Source organism: Tasmannia lanceolata, unplaced genomic scaffold (genome assembly GCF_043159265.1).
Source record: "Tasmannia lanceolata isolate RefF3 unplaced genomic scaffold, GAP_Taslan_0.1 ptg000007l, whole genome shotgun sequence".
NCBI lineage: Eukaryota > Viridiplantae > Streptophyta > Magnoliopsida > Canellales > Winteraceae > Tasmannia > Tasmannia lanceolata.
This window is the reverse complement of record NW_027518684.1, coordinates 11448127-11464832: the sequence shown is the minus strand read 5'-3', so window position 1 is coordinate 11464832 and position 16706 is coordinate 11448127. Positions and strand designations below refer to the sequence as shown.

The 16706-nt window shown below is 39.1% G+C and overlaps 2 protein-coding genes across 6 annotated transcripts; one reads left to right on the top strand and one right to left on the bottom strand.

Annotated features, from left to right (window-relative positions):
• The first annotated feature begins 764 nt into the window (after positions 1 to 764).
• LOC143880967 (NDR1/HIN1-like protein 1) lies at positions 765 to 1845 on the top strand. Its single transcript, XM_077383942.1, has one exon. The coding sequence runs from the start codon at positions 824 to 826 to the stop codon at positions 1430 to 1432; it is 609 nt and encodes a 202-aa protein (XP_077240057.1). The 5' UTR covers positions 765 to 823; the 3' UTR covers positions 1433 to 1845.
• Positions 1846 to 6141: 4296 nt separating this feature from the next.
• Positions 6142 to 16504, bottom strand: LOC143881894 (uncharacterized). 5 transcript variants are annotated; one of them, XR_013252038.1, is made up of 6 exons: positions 16121 to 16504; positions 15907 to 16029; positions 15417 to 15635; positions 12441 to 12837; positions 10911 to 11051; positions 6142 to 6573 (listed from the first exon to the last, which is right to left on the bottom strand). XR_013252038.1 is itself a non-coding variant. In XM_077385228.1 (5 exons), exons 1-4 carry the CDS (start codon positions 16295 to 16297, stop codon positions 12442 to 12444), a joined length of 915 nt encoding a protein of 304 aa, XP_077241343.1. In that variant the 5' UTR covers positions 16298 to 16504; the 3' UTR covers positions 6142 to 6552; position 12441. The 5 variants fall into 5 exon arrangements, 3 of the variants coding, with proteins under 3 accessions (XP_077241343.1, XP_077241342.1, XP_077241341.1); XR_013252039.1 differs by having other exon boundaries at positions 10911 to 11010; XM_077385228.1 differs by lacking the exon at positions 10911 to 11051 and having other exon boundaries at positions 6142 to 6552.
• Between the last annotated feature and the right edge of the window lie 202 nt (positions 16505 to 16706).

Genomic DNA, 16706 nt, shown 5'->3' with positions numbered 1-16706 from the left:
GAAGCTCCGTGACACAGACGTGTCTTCTCACCAACTCAAAAATTCATTTACAACTTAACATGAATACGAGATAAGGCACAGCAAGAACCATACGTTATGTCCCATCTCCTCATTTCCAAAACCCCCATTCCTCCTCCCCACTATCTTACCATTATTCATTCAGTCAAACAACACAATAAAACTTAGGAAAAATTACATTTACACCCCCCTCTAGTTTATGACACATCCACTTTCACCTCTATAGTTTAAAACGTGACAAATACACCCCTATAGTTTCAATTTGTTTAAGGTAGGCCCCCTCAGTTGAAAGTTCGTCCATAAATTGAGGGTTAGAATGATCCGATGGAGCTGATTTTTTGGGCACACCCTATCTATGTCAGGGCACATCAAATGAACGCTTTGGATCATCCAAACAATGTGGGCCCACATTATTTGGATGATTTTTTGGTAGTGTTTGGATTCGGGTATGGGCCCATATTATTTGGATGATCCAAAGCATTCATTTGATGGGTCCTGACATAGATAGGGTGTGCCCAAAAAATCAGCTCCATCGGATCATCCTAACCTTTCAATCTATGAACGAACCTTCAACTTAGGGGGCCTACCTTAAACAAATTGAAACTACAGGGTGTATTTGTCACGTTTTAAACTGTAGGGGCGGAAGTGGATATGTCAGATACTAGAGGGGGTGTAAATGTAATTTTCCCTAAAACTTAATTATTTCGTACTCCCTATTGTCAAAGTCTCTCCAACCCATCTCTCCCCCTATTTCAACCCCCCTCACACACTCTTCCCCCATCCACATTCCTCCAAACCCATTCCCATGTCAAAAGACTGTAGAAACCACGGCAACCGTCGCCGGAAACTCTACCGGAGACTTTTTGCCGCATTCCTCAGCTTCATATTCCTCATCCTCTTAATAATCTTCATAATATGGCTCGTTCTCCGTCCCACAAAACCCCGTTTCTCCCTCCAAGACGCCTCAATCAACCAATTCAACGTTACCGCCCCAAGTCTCCTCACCACCTCTCTTCAAATCTCAATCAATTCTCGAAACCCTAACGATCGAATCGGCATTTACTACGACAAACTCGACGTCTACGCCTCGTACCGGAATCAACAGATAACCGTCGCAACTGTCTTACCACCCACCTACCAGGGTCACAATGATATCATCATCTGGTCTCCGTTTCTTAACGGCGTTAACGTACCTGTCTCTCCTTATCTTACTGTTGCTCTAAATGAAGACCAGAATTTGGGTTCTTTTCTCATTAAGGTTAAGATTGACGGACGTTTACGGTGGAAGGTTGGATCTTGGACCTCTGGCCGTTATCATATTAATGTCAATTGTCCTGCTTATATAAGGCTCAATACCCGTAACGGTAACGGTCTCCGTTTGGAGTTTCCGACGGGTTGCGCCACTGACGTTTGACGGTGACGGTAAATTTTTGGTTCCACCATAATGACCAAAATACCCCTATTTCACAGGTGAATTTTCTATCTCCGGCTAGGAAAGTACGGAAGGTGGACCACTATCCTTTGTGTGGTGGCCGGTGAGAGTTTTAGTATAGTATGGCAATTATTTAAATGTTACACTCTTAGATAAGGTTATTTTGGTCATTTTGAGTCGTAGTTTTTATTTCTTTTGGAATTGTTTTCCTTTATATTTTTATTTACGGAATAAAGAAGGGAAATGGGAAAATGTAATGTCTTCAAGTGTATTATTTAACCGCAAGTGGAATCTAATAAAGAAAATAGGTGTCTTATTGTTGCCACGCCTCAACTTGAGGTGTGTCAAGGAATGAAGAAATAGTATGGGCTTTGATAAGGTGGGTATTTTCGTCATTTTGAGGTGAGAATTAAGGCTTGCTTAATTTATCAGTTGGGATTTGCTAGGGAATTTCTCCGGAAAGCATTTAGCGCCTCACTTTTGCATGTCAGAACAGCCACAGAGCTGCACTTTTCTGCAGATTTTGTCTTATTCATTTAATTTATCTGATGTGGCAATTCTATCGTGCAAAGGTTAGCAACAAAATGCCTTTCTGCAAAATTCCCTAGCAAATCCCATGGTTGAGAGCCTCGACTAGCCACCTTTTGAAAGTGGGTTTTGTAACTTGACCCATGAGAGGTTCATGTTTTATTTAGAGTGATCTTTCAATTTATGATGATATATATCCTTCTAAGTAAGCTATAATAACTATATCGTTTGCCTCTGATGGTAGTGAGGAAAATTTTTTCCTCAAGAAATGTCTTTCCTGCAATCCAAACAATTTTTCTAGCCTTTTAAACTCACCGAATATTTTTCTTGGCTAGGCTCTTCACTGTCATTCATCTTATTGTGCACCTTAGTTTAATAGCGATGTAATCAGATCACATTTTACAAAAAAAACTATCGGAAACCCTTTAGGTCATTCACATTTGACAACAAAAGGCAAAATTCCTTAGAATTTGTAAAGTAAACAATGAGGGATTCAAGTCAGAGTCACTGATAAATATGAAATTTATCTAGGGGTGCAACTTCGGTTAGGCTCAACCCCGACAGATTCGGTCTGATTTTGGCTCTGGTTGGGTTGGCATTTTCTTGAGTTGGGTATGTTAGGGATGGGAAAAGCTAGCCTGATCTTATTTCTTGTTGGGTTTGGGTTGAGGCCTTGGGTACCCAACTTGTTCTAAACTCGACCTCAGTCCTCCAATTTTATGGTGATTTCTTAGGTTATGTTTTTTTTTTTCCGTATATTTTTGTTTGGGCCTAGGTTAACCGGAACCCAACCTGACTACACCCGATTTAGGAAACAGGTTAGACGTGTTGGGTTAGGGTTGACAATCCTCAAGCCGTGGCTCGGGTTGAGCTAGGGTTGGCCTCATCCCAGTCCAATCCAACCGAGTTAGGCCCATAACTTTATTGTCGTCTTAAGATTACTTGGGATTATGTCGTTGAACACTGACTTTAATATTAGTTATGACTTATGAGTTGGTGAAAGGTTGCTTTCAATATTTACTCGTGACACGTGCACAAGAGGACAAGCAATATAGCTAGAATCCACGTGACACACAAACCATGGTGAAAATTACTCGGCTACTTTTTAGGCATGTTTGGCAACCGTGAAAATTTATTCCATAGAAGTGGGGTTAGTTGTGACTTGCGAGTTGTGACAGATAGGAAGAGAGGGTGAGACACGAGGGTGGGAACCTACATGAGAAGTCTCTTGACTTTTGCTCTCTCTAACCCGCGGGTCGACCCGGCCCACCCGCAAATTTGCGGGCACGGGTCTAAGTTTCCGTGACCCGTCAAAAACCAACCCGCGGGTGACCCAACCCGCAAAAACACGGGTCGGGTCGGGTCAACCCGCGGGCACCCGCATTTTTACAGTATTTTTTAATCTTTTTGAGAATGTTATCATCACTGCTGTTTGTTTTTTATGAGTAACTCCTCACTTTATAAAAAGTACGGTATGTCCTGCACCGTAGGATTATCCAAAGTTCCAAACCGTCCATTAGATGGGCCATACCCTAAATAGGTTATGCCCCAAAATTATTTCCATCGGTTGATTCTAACCCTCCGATCTATAGAGGGTTAGGATCAACCCTCTAACATTCAGATTGGAGGGATATGATCATCCTATGGAAATGATTTTTGGAGCTTAACCTATTTAGGCTATGGCCCAACTAATGGACGGTTTGGATCATCCTATGGTGTGGGCCATACATAAAGTGAGAGTGCCCAGTAGTGTTGATAACATTTAAATATGGTTTTTATTTTATTAGAATTTGCTATCAAGCTTCTCCTTTGGCAATTTCTCGGCAAGTGGCCTTTGTGTATGCAAAGATGCGCGCATCCAAATGTTGCTAAAATGTTCCTACAAAATGTAAAAAAGTAATCATTACACCACAAAAAGTAAATTAGCTAAATTATAAAGTTTTGAATGAAAAATTACCTAGAAAGGGTTATAAAATTTTAAAATTACGAAAAAAATACCAAATCACATAGAAAATCACATAGAGGAGGTTATGACAATTACGGGAAAAATAGAGGCTGTCAAATCAAAATAATTATTACAATCCCATATTTGCGGCATATTTGCGGGTGACCCGCAGGTTGACCCGGCCCACCCGCGGGCCGCGCGGGTCACGTAAATTTTGACCCGCCAAAATGCGGGTCATTTTCTCACCCGACCCGTGGACCCGCACCCGCATCACCCGCGGGTTGACCCGGCCCGACCCACCAGTTTGCCAGGTCTACTCAATTCAACTCCACTAAGCCTTTGTCCCAAACTAGTTGGAGTCGGCTAATGAATCCTTTAGAAAATTTTCATGAAGACGGTGAAAGGATCTACCCGGCTCAAGTTGACTAAGTCTTCTCCTAACACTAGTTGGGTTTGTCTACATTGATCATTTTCTTCTATTCTATCATATCCGAGGTCATGTTCTTTGTTATGTTCCTAGCCCTAAAGTCTTTCCTCACTGTTTCTACCCAAGTTGTTTCCGGTCTGGTTTTACTCCATCAACTTGGCACGAGTCACTTCTTCTCACTGGAGCATCGAAAGGCCAACATTGGATATGCCCAAACCATCTTAAGCGGTGCTCTCTCATCTTCTCGTCAATTGGTGCCACTCCCACCTTTTTATAGATGTCTTCATTTTTAATTCGATCTAACAAACACATCCATCTAAGCATTCGCATCTCCGCTACACTCATCTTATGCGCATGCTGCGTCTTGGTGGCACAACATTCTAAACCGTACAACATAGCTGGCCTCACAACTGTCTTATAAAACTTTCCCTTATAAAACTTATGAGTATTCCATGAAATTGCCAAGCATGCTCTTTGAGTAATTTTTTCACCGTTTCATTCTCACCCTAACTTCATTCATTCGGTCATGTCCTCTGAAGTCTTCCCCTCAAGCCTTCCTCAATCATCACTAAAGGGTAAACTAATATTCCATGAAAAAAAGTCATGGTCACCACAACATGTTATTTTCAATCTCTATCTTTTGTGATTAGCTAAGGAAACACCACTCAAATCACCTATCAATGCTTACTCATAAATGGTTCTAAAACTTTTTCTTGAGTTAATCAATTGAAAGAGCATTGCAATTTTTGCTTGTTTTAATGTTGACCAACGCTTATTCCTTCGTCAATTTTTTTTAGACATACTGAGACCCGAAACGTATGGCATAGGTGCTTGGTGATCAGGACCGTTGATTAGACACCCATCCTTGGTGATCAGGACCGTTGGATCAAATATAGAGAGGTACTTCTATCGTACCACCCGTACATGGTTATACAGCCTTTCTTCATATAATTTCTCATCAATTAATAGAGTAAAGGGTTAAAAAATTAACAGCATAAAGGAAGGGAAATGTTATCAGCACAACCAGATTTTGATATTTGCACAAACTCGGTCTGTCTTTTGTTCTTTAATTGGCTCCTTAGAGCTTTTTGGGAAATGTAATAACCTTTTTTGACAGCTCTTTAAATACTAAAAGACAAGATGGTTTGTAAAAATATCAAAATATGGTTGTGCTAATATCATTTCCTAATCTTCAAAGACGGTTTTTTTTTTTTTTTTTTTTCATTTCCAAATCTTAAAAGACATTTCCAAACCTTTTTCATCGATTATTCCGACCAAGATACCCTTTGACGCAAGCTCTCTCTATTTCCGCATTCCCCCGCTGCCTGCAACATTGGACATGCCTTCATTCTCACTTTCAATCTCTATTTGGAAGTTTAAACTTCAAATACAAAAGTTTGCATTTCTCCAATGCAAGCTCAATGCGTTTACCCGGACTGACCAATTCTTTCTACATGGAGGTAATGGCCCCTGCAAAGGTAAGACATGCACAAGAAATCCTGGGATGTCAATACAATGGGCTAAGGTTGATTTACGTTAGCTCAATGCCAGCATGTTGAAATCCCGCCTCTTTTTTGGCACCATTCAGGAACCTCTTCTTGCACAATTCAGAAATCCTGGACTGCCGGCACAAGGGCCTAAGCTAGACATGCACAAACAGTTCAACTTTGCATTTCTTGCACCATTCAAGAAAAACCACATGCATTGATCAATAATCTTGGGGTTTCTCCATTACCTTCGCTCGGTGCCTACATGTTGAATGAAGCGGCAGAACTAGAAAAGAGGCAGCAAGGAAGAAGAGGTTCCTGAAGAACCAGAACAGATAATAATAACGAATCAATAACCCCTTCCTGTTTACACAAAACATGTGGGATTTTGCTTCTCAACGAAAAATGTAATATAGACAGAAACCTTGTTTACATTAATGCAAGTGGTTTTTCCATTGACGAAATCTCTGGTCACAAAGAAAATCTAGTTTAAGATCAAACAACAAATAGCTCAGCATTGCCATAGACGAAAAAGGTTCATGAATTCTTCCCCATCTAAGCTCTCCTTTACTACATGGAGTTGAGCGAGCTTGTAGAGTATGTCGATATGGATCGTGATCTGTTTAGCTCTCACATACGCCTAATCCACCAGCTCCCTCACTTCTGCATCTACCGCATCTGCAGTTGCCATGGAATAATCCTTACTGGGGCACATCTATAGATTCAAAAGGGACATCTGTAGATTCAAAAGCCCGGAAAAATAGTTCTTACAAACAAGACAGTTGAAGGTAGCAGGTGTTATAGATAATCAAATACCGACCCATCTTATATCAAGTATGAAAACCTACAAAAATTCAACTATATAACAAGCAACTGCAGAAATTGCAATTACACTCCAATGGTAAACACTACAAGACATTAAATCTCACAAACGGGCACATTTGACATAAAATCACACACATGGGCACATTTGATATCACAACCAGTAATCCATCCAAATTCCAAAATGGCATGTTTAGCTGATGTTTAGCCAAATTGGGCTTCCAACAAGTGTAGGGGACCTAGGAAACTAGAAAACACCACTGCTGAGATTCGGGATTTGGTTCGTGTTATTTGTCCTAAAATCCAATACATGAGAAGATCCGCTAATGAGAAGGCTGATCGCTTAGCAAAGGATGGGGTGCACTTGCCAACGGTTGCTGTATTTAAAAGTACCCCTCATGATGGAGTCGGATAGTCTCATGGTGGCGCCTTTGATACCTTTTTCGGGTTTTCTATTTTACTGTATTCTGTTGTTCATTTCTGTATCTTTGACGCAAGCTATTGCATGGCCTGTACTTTTCTTTGGGGACAGCTTGTCCTCTTGGGATTGTGACCTGATCTTTTGGTTCTTGGAATGAAAACTGTTATCTTTGGGGGAAAAAAAAGCTAACATAAGTTTAACATAGCGTACATGGTACCATTTAAGAATTTTTTCTCAATATGAAACCAGAATCCTATGTCACAGCAACATGTACATATTTAAGATCCTATAGTTCCAAATCCATATAGTCTTCGTCTCAAAGAGTTGAAACAAAGAAACAAGGAGCAGCCCCTATATTTTTCTGCACTGGAAGTTTTAAAGATTTGAAGCCAATTTTGTCCTTGAAATACATGATTGCATTGCGAATAAATAGCTATTTTCATAAGTTCTATTAATTGACTTGTAGGCGCTATCTCACATTGACGCTGACGACAATGCACTGAGAAAGCCTGTCATGTTCACTGAATTCGGGCTCTCGAACATGAACAAGAACCTTGAACCATCTCATCGAGATGCATTCTATAAACCATCAATGACATTATCATTTATCTACCAGCCGGCAAGGAAAGAAGGATGCAGGTCGAATCTTGAGGGATGTATATAAGAAAAAGCAGGGCAGTTTTGAGGCCATATTTTGTCGAATCTTGGGGATGTGTCAGAAAAAACAGGAATGGCGTCTACCCATAGACGCTGTAGAGGTGTATGAGAAGGAATAGAGAGGCAGAGACATAATGGGTTTCCCTCTTCTTGAACGGACAATGTGCTTCACATATCCCTGCTCAAAGCAAGGCACTCGAAACGGAGTTTTTGAACGTGAGAGCAGCTACAGCCTGTGCAACTTGTCAAAGTGGGTGTTTAAAACATGACAGAACTAGAAGTTCAGGAGTTAAGGATACCAGAATTAAAATGAAGGTCCATGCTCAAAATTAACATATTAACAAAAGCTCTCATGTGAACTAACAGAAACTAATATCCTAGGAAGCACGGGTACTCTCCCGGGGCTCCCGTACCCGTACCCGACATGCATGAGTTGCGGGTACGCCCCGGGTACGTCCTGGGCACGCACCCCAATTTATTTATTTATTTTTAAAACCCAATTTTGGTTGCTGGGTGCGTGTCGGGTGCGTTTAGGGTGCACACCCACGCGTACCCGACACCTTCTGCTTCTCTTATCTGGTTTAAATCCTTCATGTGCTTCTTCTCTCTCCTCTCCTGTACTTAGTATTTACATGTAAACCATTTAAGATTTATTATTTTTATCGTCCATTTACTTGAGATTTACATGTAAATAAACGGAATACCCCCATTTGGATTTATTAAAAATAGTTTCAAGACCCAAATCTAAAAAGAAAAAAAGTCAACTCTCCTGTTCTAGTACAAAATCCGAAGAAAAAGAGTAGGGTCAAAGTTTCAACTTTCTTAACTTCCAAACGGTGGGGTATTTTTCAAATTTTAAAAATTCATAAAATCTATCATGTCCAAACATTATTAAATCCCAAAGTCCGGTATAAAAAATCTCATAATTTAGTCTCTAAAAATTATTCATCTTGTCAGGCACTAGTCAACACACTGGCGACAGACTTTTTTTCTAATGAATGATGTATTGATGCCTCATGTTATGGAACTTAATCACTTATGAAATGAAGAGTAATATTAGAATTTTCCATTTTGGTGATGTTATTGTTATTTGATTGCTCTCCAATTATTTTTTTAAATTTTTTTATAAATATATAATAAAATATTAAAATATATTATTATATTCGGCGTACCCAAACGTACCTGCACCCGGGTTTTTTGGAAAATCACGTACCCAAGTACCCATGTCGTGTCGTACCAGCACCCCGTACCCGTACCCGTGTCGTGTCGTACCAGCACCCCGTACCCGTGCTTCATAGCTAATAACTAATGCGATCTAATGTGAAGATTACATGCTCAAAAGCTAACAAGTCGGACAGATTACCTAATTTATATGTGTGCAGATATGAGAATATAAACAGAAAAGCAAGAACGTGTGCATGCCAATCATTTAGAGCAGAACTACTTAAGCTAAGCCAATCATTTAGAGCAGAATTACTTATGTGAAGATAAGCTAATTAGATCAGCTATTCATTCAGACATAGCAGCTCAAAAGCATGATCCTGAATCCCAGGTAATGAAAAATAGGAACAACCACAGTGAATCTGCAAGCTCGGTTTTCAAAGGAGCACGGCCTGCAGGAGACTAAGCTAGAAAAGTGACTAGCAAAATTGATTATAAATGACAAATTATCTTATGCATAAGGGCCCATTTGGATACCTCATATTTTGTATTTGGATTTGGAATTGAGTTTTGAATACAAAATGAATCTGCCAGCTCATGTTGAGGGAGACAGAGAGGGAAGGGGTAACTTCCTATTGGAGGGGAGAGGTTAAGAGCAAAGAGGGTGAAGGAAACTGCCAGATCAGTGGATTTTCAATTACTTATTTCCACAGCATATTTGGAAATCTGTTTTCTTACACTGTCAGTCGCTGATTTGGTAATCCAAGGGTTTGATCCAGATCCAAATCACAACACAAAAAGGGCTGCAAATGTGAGAAATCAAAATCAAAATCTTCTCGGCATCCAAACGGGCCCTAAATGATCACTGATATTATTTAGGCATGTTTCTGTGATGCCGTTAGATCATGTAGTGGTTGATGGCCAAAGCCTTAACCATCGTTGCAATGCTTACACCCTTCATCTCCTTGCAATTCATTATGCTTAGTTTCCAGAACGGTTCTTACTCAAGAAAGGATTACCATTTCTAATAGCACACTGACTAGATCATTTTGACATAAACAGAACTCCTAGATTCAACTCCTTGAATTCAAAGTTCTCTGAATATTTGGAAATCTGTTTTTTTACACTGTCAGTCGCTGATTTGGTAATCCAAGGGTTTGATCCGGATCCAAATCACAACACAAAAAGGGCTGCAAATGTGAGAAATCCAAATCAAAATCTTCTCGGCATCCAAACGGGCCCTAAATGATCACTGATATGATTTAGGCATGTTTCTGTGATGCCGTTGGATCATGTAGTGGTTGATGGCCAAAGCCTTAACCATCGTTGCAATGCTTACACCCTTCATCCCCTTGCAATTCATTATGCTTAGTTTCCAGAACGGTTCTTACTCAAGAAAGGATTACCATTTCTGATAGCACACTGACTAGATCATTTTGACATAAACAGAACTCCTAGATTCAAATCCTTGAATTCAAAGTTCTCTGAATATCTCACTCAGAATCTTGTACCAACTACTTTTGAAGTAAAGTGGAAACCTTGTCTCAACTAGCTTTGGAGAGTGAATTGTCGAACTATATCTATGGAAGTATTTCTCTAACTCATTTGTAAGTTCCTTTCTTCCTTTCTCAACTCGTGAAGGTAGAATCATGAAGTGGTTTGCTATATCTAGAAATGCTACTTCTTTATTCCCCTTTGTAGTGAGAATTTTATCCCTTCTATTGTAATTTGGAAACAAGGATGCCAAAAGAAGAATGGATAACACAACCAGTCATGCCAATAGTATAAAATCTATGGCGATTCAATGGATCTAGAATTTGATGAAAGACTTTTCTCCTACTCGGCCTTGAAGCTTTGTTGAAAAATTAACTCTTAATCAAATAGCCCTATTAGTCACAACACAAGTCTCTAACCCTGCCAAATCTAACTATAAGAAATTAAAAAAAGGAGGAAAAGTAAATCATACAATCTCAAACCCAAAATACAGAAAGAGAAAAAGAAAGAGATCTTACATGGCCGTGAGGCACGATGTATCAAACCAGAGCAGTTACTTTGATCGACAGAAATGGAAGCGACATTCGTGCCTATGTAATTCCAAGCCACTGAATGCACCTTACAGATGTAAAAGAAACGAGCATATGAGAGAGGTTCTCCTGAGAAACAGAGATATGGTTTAATTGCCATTAATTGCCATGGTTTCTAAGGATTACAAGGAAGCAAACCAGAGATCTAAAGGTTTCTGAACTGAAACCATAAATTAAGCCCACTTCTCATAACCACCTTTCAACTTTCTCTGGTTTTAAAGGAAGCAAACCAGAGATCCAATGGTTTCTAAACTGAAACCACAGAAAATCAAGCAGTTTTATCTGGACATCTGCTTCCTGCTATGAGAGAGAAATAAAGCTAGGGTCTCACAAGGTTTTTTTTTTTTTTTTTTTTTTTTTGAGAGAGAGAGAGCAGGATTTGGCAAAATGGAGTTTATGACACTTGAGGGTAACTTCATCATTTTGGAAAATTACCATGGTTGAAGTTGAAAAACGATCTCAGAATTATCGAAAGTTCCGCCATCAAACACCGACTAATCAGTTGTAATCGGCTAAGAATCACCGATTATAGTCAATGGCTTTTCTTTTTACTTTTATAATCGAGTTTAAGCTCACAATCAGTTGTTTGCCATGCGAATCAAACAACAGTTTCAGCACAATCAATTCTGTAATCAGGTATAGTACACAATCAATTACCAATAATCCAAAATGAGCACGACCTTAGTCGCGACAAAGGTGAAACAATCTCACAAACAAGAAAATAGAGTTAGACCGAGTGGACCCCACAAACTTACTTGGCAGGAGACTATTTAACACAATCTTTATAATAAAAATGGTCCAACGTCAAGCAATTTGCTTTAATGGTTGAGAACATCTCATTGGTGTCTTCAGCTATTACCCATGAAAGGGTTGCCTATTGGTTCGACGGTCCAGATCCATGCAGATATCAGACTGCAAATGGACCCTATCCCTGATTTGAGTTTGCTTGGACTTAGGTCGGATTCGATTTTTGGTTAATCCAAATTCCAGTTCACCACGAGCATAGAAGGCTGGGGTATGTTTTATCCTTGGATAGGTTTGCCATCTGCCATTCACGTCCAGTACAGCCTCAATGTACAGGGTATACTATACAAGCACTGTAGCCAATCCAATGGGCCTTTTCAAAGAATCCTGCCTTTTCAAGAATCTGACTCGGCCTCAATTATATAAAGGAAGAAGCCAATGGCTGCAACTTTAGTACCCTTCTGGGCCTCTACCAGGGCCTATTTATTAGCAAGGGATTGGAAAGAGATTTTCAATCATTGATGCTTTAAACATTACAATTCTAATGCAGCTCCAATAAAAATTTACATGTAGATCAATTGTTCCTAGATAAAACATAAGCACAATTCCAACAAAAAATAAAATTATGTGTTTCCAAAGAAAAGCAAAAATATATTTTGCGTAAAATTCATAATACTCTACAGGAAAAAATGGGTAGATAGAGGTGTTTTTTACTTTACTGATCCTTAGCTCTCTTTCGTGACAAATAACGCTCTTTAGCTGCAGCCAATGCATCTTCACTTCTCATATGACGGTTATGTGCTGTTTGATCGGCTGTTTGATCGGCCGATGGTGGCTCAGGTACAATGTTTTCCTGTGGGGAAGTTAATGAAGCTGGCTTTGGATCTGAGCTGTTCCGAGACCTCGTGGAAGTCTCTGCCGGATCACTGGATTTCTCCCTGGTAGAGTTAGAAGAAGCATCAGCTGCCGGACGACTACCTATTTCTCGATTATCATCAGTTAAGCTTGTGCTATGTTTCGCAGGCTTCCCAGATTCAGTTGATTGGGCCCCAAATGCGACATTCTTCGTGAGGTTGAAGTAGAAATCGCTCAGATCACCCTTCTTGGTTACCTTTAAGACAAGGAAATCAGCATATTAAAATCAATTAATGAAAGAAAGCAAATAACATGAAAGAACATGTATATAAGAAATGAACAATAAGATAACTGCCCACACCAATAATCTCAAAAAAGAGATGTAGAATGAGTTTTTTTTTTTTGTTTTTTTGAATGGTATAGAAGTTGAATGAGTTTCTTCATTAAGTGTGAGTATTTCTGCATGCCTCTATGAAATGCATCTTATTCAAAATAGGAATGGCCGCTTAAGTCTATTGAAATGATAAATTTTAGTTAATACTCGCAGAATAAGATTTGGCAGTGGACTGGTTCCCCCACCGTTAACCTTGTAAATAGAAATCCTTATGGGTAGTGGAAACTGGAAAGTGCTCATGAGTTTCAACAACAAGACTCTTTATCACCTTGTCTCTTCACGGTAACAACTGAAATCTTTCATATGTATATTAAAGGAGATGGAATGCATAAAAATCAGAGATCCAAATAGAATCAAAAGCACCACAATACCACTCCCCATTCTCTAAATGACCTAATAGACTTCGTGAGCATTCAGAGAAAATCGATCACCAATTTAAAGGTCTTCAACCAATTCTATTTATTAAAAAGGATCAGGGGGATTGGACGATAGTTTTAACAATAACAGAATTTTCTTGTACTGTTAAGCAACAACTGAAAGAGATGGAATAAAATGTTCCTTAGAGATGGAAGAAGGATCCTGGCCCGGATAGGATTGCCTTCCACATGGGAAAAATAGAAACAGACTCTCTAGATGGAAGACCAAATATAGCATTGCCTACCAAATATATCAGTCAGTTTCATTATATATGCCAGGAGAAATTCTTAAGAAGATAGAAAAAATATCAAGTGATGAATTTCGGGAAAGCCATGAGATTAAGAATAAAATGCATCTTAACAGCTTGAAAGGTGCATGTAAACCCAAAAAGGAAAAAAAACAGAACATGTTCATGGAATAAGATTGTGTTCATGGAATAAGGAAACTCATATAGATTGGAATCTTGCTTCAATCCTGAATCGTAAAGAACAATCCTGAATCGTAAAGAACTCTGTAAGGTTGCTTATATATGAAGGCACTATGTTTGAATGGATCAGCCGTGTGACTTGGAAGGGGAGCCCCTTTCAGGCACCGAACTGAAAGAGGTAAATTTCATAGAACTTTGGTCCTCTTTAATTTTATTTTTTTTGAACATGGTAAATTTCATAGAACTTCATTATACATGGTCAAACATATTCTGTACACTTACCTTCTTATGCACCTAGTATTGGAATATAGGGATTTTTTTCTTGGAATGGTATTTGACTATTGGGATTTTGATAGAGACCTCTTTTATTACTTTCTAAATCAGAGGTAACTAAGTAACTTTACATTGGTGATTACTCTAGATGAATTGGGCCGTGAGATTGGTAGCTTATACTATCTTGATTCGGGATTTGCTGGTGTTTACTTCTGTTGATACTCATCAGTGGCACTGTCGATTGGGCTACCCTCCTGCCGAGAAGCTTCGCAAATTTTCTTTTATTACTAGTTCTGTTGAGTCGTTTACTTGTGAGTTTTGTGAGTTGGGAAAGCATCATCGAGTGTCTTTTTCTTCGCGTGGTAGTCATCGCTCATCACGACCTTTTGAACTTATTCATTCAGACATATGTGGTCCTTCACGTACAGTCTCTTTATCTTGTTTTCGATATTTTGTTATATTGTGAATAATTTATCGCGTGCTACATGGTTGTTTCTATTGAAAGATCGTTCTGAAATTTTTACGTCATTTTGTACTTTTTACTTTGAAATTGCTAATCAATAGTATCAAGTGCTTGAAAAATCAAATCATCTGGGGTGAGAGTTCAGATCATTCATAAGTTATTGAGTAAAGACAATGTCTTACATTTTACAAAGTTCACAGAGGGCCTACAAAAAAAATATAGTATATCAAACCATTAATAAAGGGCTTGAGGATAAATTCACCCCCTTTAACGTTTTTCTTTGCCTTTAAAACTTAAAGAATAACGTTAAGAGAGGAGGCGGGGGATTTTATCCGTCAGAGGGGGGGAAATATCATTCCCCTTAATAAAATGCAAGAAGTTTATATTGCAATACAAACATCATAATCACAGTATCATCAGCTCCTACAAGCTAGTAGTCAGCTCCTTTACATGGCGCTGCCTTTTGGTCAATTTAGAATGGTACAGAACAAACAAATTAGCATGAGGACATTGGGCATTAATTGGAAATATCCACTAATCAAGCTGTACCACTGGAGAATAAATTCTACATAAACCGTATTTCTTCCTGCTGCAAGAAAAATGTCAAATAAAATGTGAACCTCAGATACCAGTGCTATCTTTCAACTTCAAACAAATTATGAAACTCGTGACTCGGTCCACACGTCTCCAAGTAATATGTTCACTATATTACCCAAAATAGGAATTGCTTGCCCCTATACATTGATGTATTTATATAGGTGCATATGTACAAACATATTACATTCACTAATTCTATTGAAGAGCGTGTCACGAGTGAAATAAGATAATGTAAAACCATAAAGATAAGCATTGCATACATACATCCTCTTTTTGCTCGCGAAGTTCACGCAACCGCTCTTCCTCAAACCATTTTGCCTGCTCAGCAAGTTTCTTTTTGTAGCCACTTGTAACAAACTTTTCCTTGTCTGCGAAAAGGTGATCATCTTTACTTCTCTCTTTTGCAATTTTCCTCTCATAAACTATTTCATGTACGCGTTCTCGTTCTTTAGCTTTTTCCATCAGCCTCTCTATGTACTTTGACTGCAATGGAAAACCAACAACAGGCCATTGAGAAACAATACAGCAATGTAGACTAACCAGCAAATATTTAAAGAATTTTGGTTTACTTCTTTATTATTATTATATTCCACCATGGAATCCTTCTAACAAAATTTTCTGCGATCTATGTTTCAAATAGATATCTAACTGGGAGTTGACTAAACTATACTTTAATTCAATCTCATCGATCATATGCCCAAAGCAGAAAAAAAGAAAAAAACAGAAGGGGGAAATCAATGTAAGATATAGGGACCTTTCTTTCCTGGCGATCTTGGACAATAGGGCGAGCGATCTTCTCTTTCATTTCATCATATACACCGTCGTAATCGAAAACAGTGGGATCCTCTTCCAAAGCTTTCTTGTGCTGCTCTTCAATCTAAACAAAACAAGAGAAGAATTCATTTGAAATAGCTCTATTAAATCCGAAAAGAGAAAGAGAGATAGAGAGAGAGGTGTATTAGTATTACTTCCTTGAGAGCCCTTTTCTTTGAGGCCTGGCGAGCGATTTCATTCTCAACGTCATCTTCTTCATCATTGTCTCCGAAGCCGAGAGGAGGAGGGAGGGGAGGTCGCGTTATAGTTGGCTTCTTCTGTTGTTGTTGTGATGATGGGGGAACCCTAAGCTGTAATCCGTACTTCTTCATTGCTTCTGTTCTTCCTCTCTACTCCAAAATTTACCTATTTATATTCTCAAAATCCTGCCCAAGGAAACAACATTAAAATCTTCAACCAAGGATCTCTATCCTAACAAACCCTAAACCTTCACGACTTGAATCAGAAAAAACAAATAAATCGTCTCGAAACGAGGGTTTTCGGCTTGCTATTTCAGAACGAGGGGGTGAACCCTAGTATAGATAGGATGAGTGGGACTACATCTGATGGGAAGATTGCTAGTTTTAGAAAAGAGGGTGATCCAAGCCGTTCGTTTGTTGGGCCCCAACTTATATAGGCCATGTTCGTTTTAGATTGTGCCAAACGAGGAGCAGCTCCAACCGATTATTGGCCCAAAATTTACTGTGTTGTCCAAAATTTTACACGCATGAGTGGGCCCAC

Coding starts and splice junctions, on each gene's coding strand:
- LOC143880967 (XM_077383942.1), top strand. CDS start 824: ATGTCAAAAGACTGTAGAAACCACGGCAACCGTCGCCGGAAACTCTAC.
- LOC143881894 (XM_077385228.1), bottom strand. CDS start 16,297: ATGAAGAAGTACGGATTACAGCTTAGGGTTCCCCCATCATCACAACAA. Junction 15,636..15,906: donor AAGATCGCCAGGAAAGAAAG/GTCCCTATATCT, acceptor TTTCCATTGCAG/TCAAAGTACATAGAGAGGCT. Junction 12,838..15,416: donor TTCGCGAGCAAAAAGAGGAT/GTATGTATGCAA, acceptor CTTGTCTTAAAG/GTAACCAAGAAGGGTGATCT.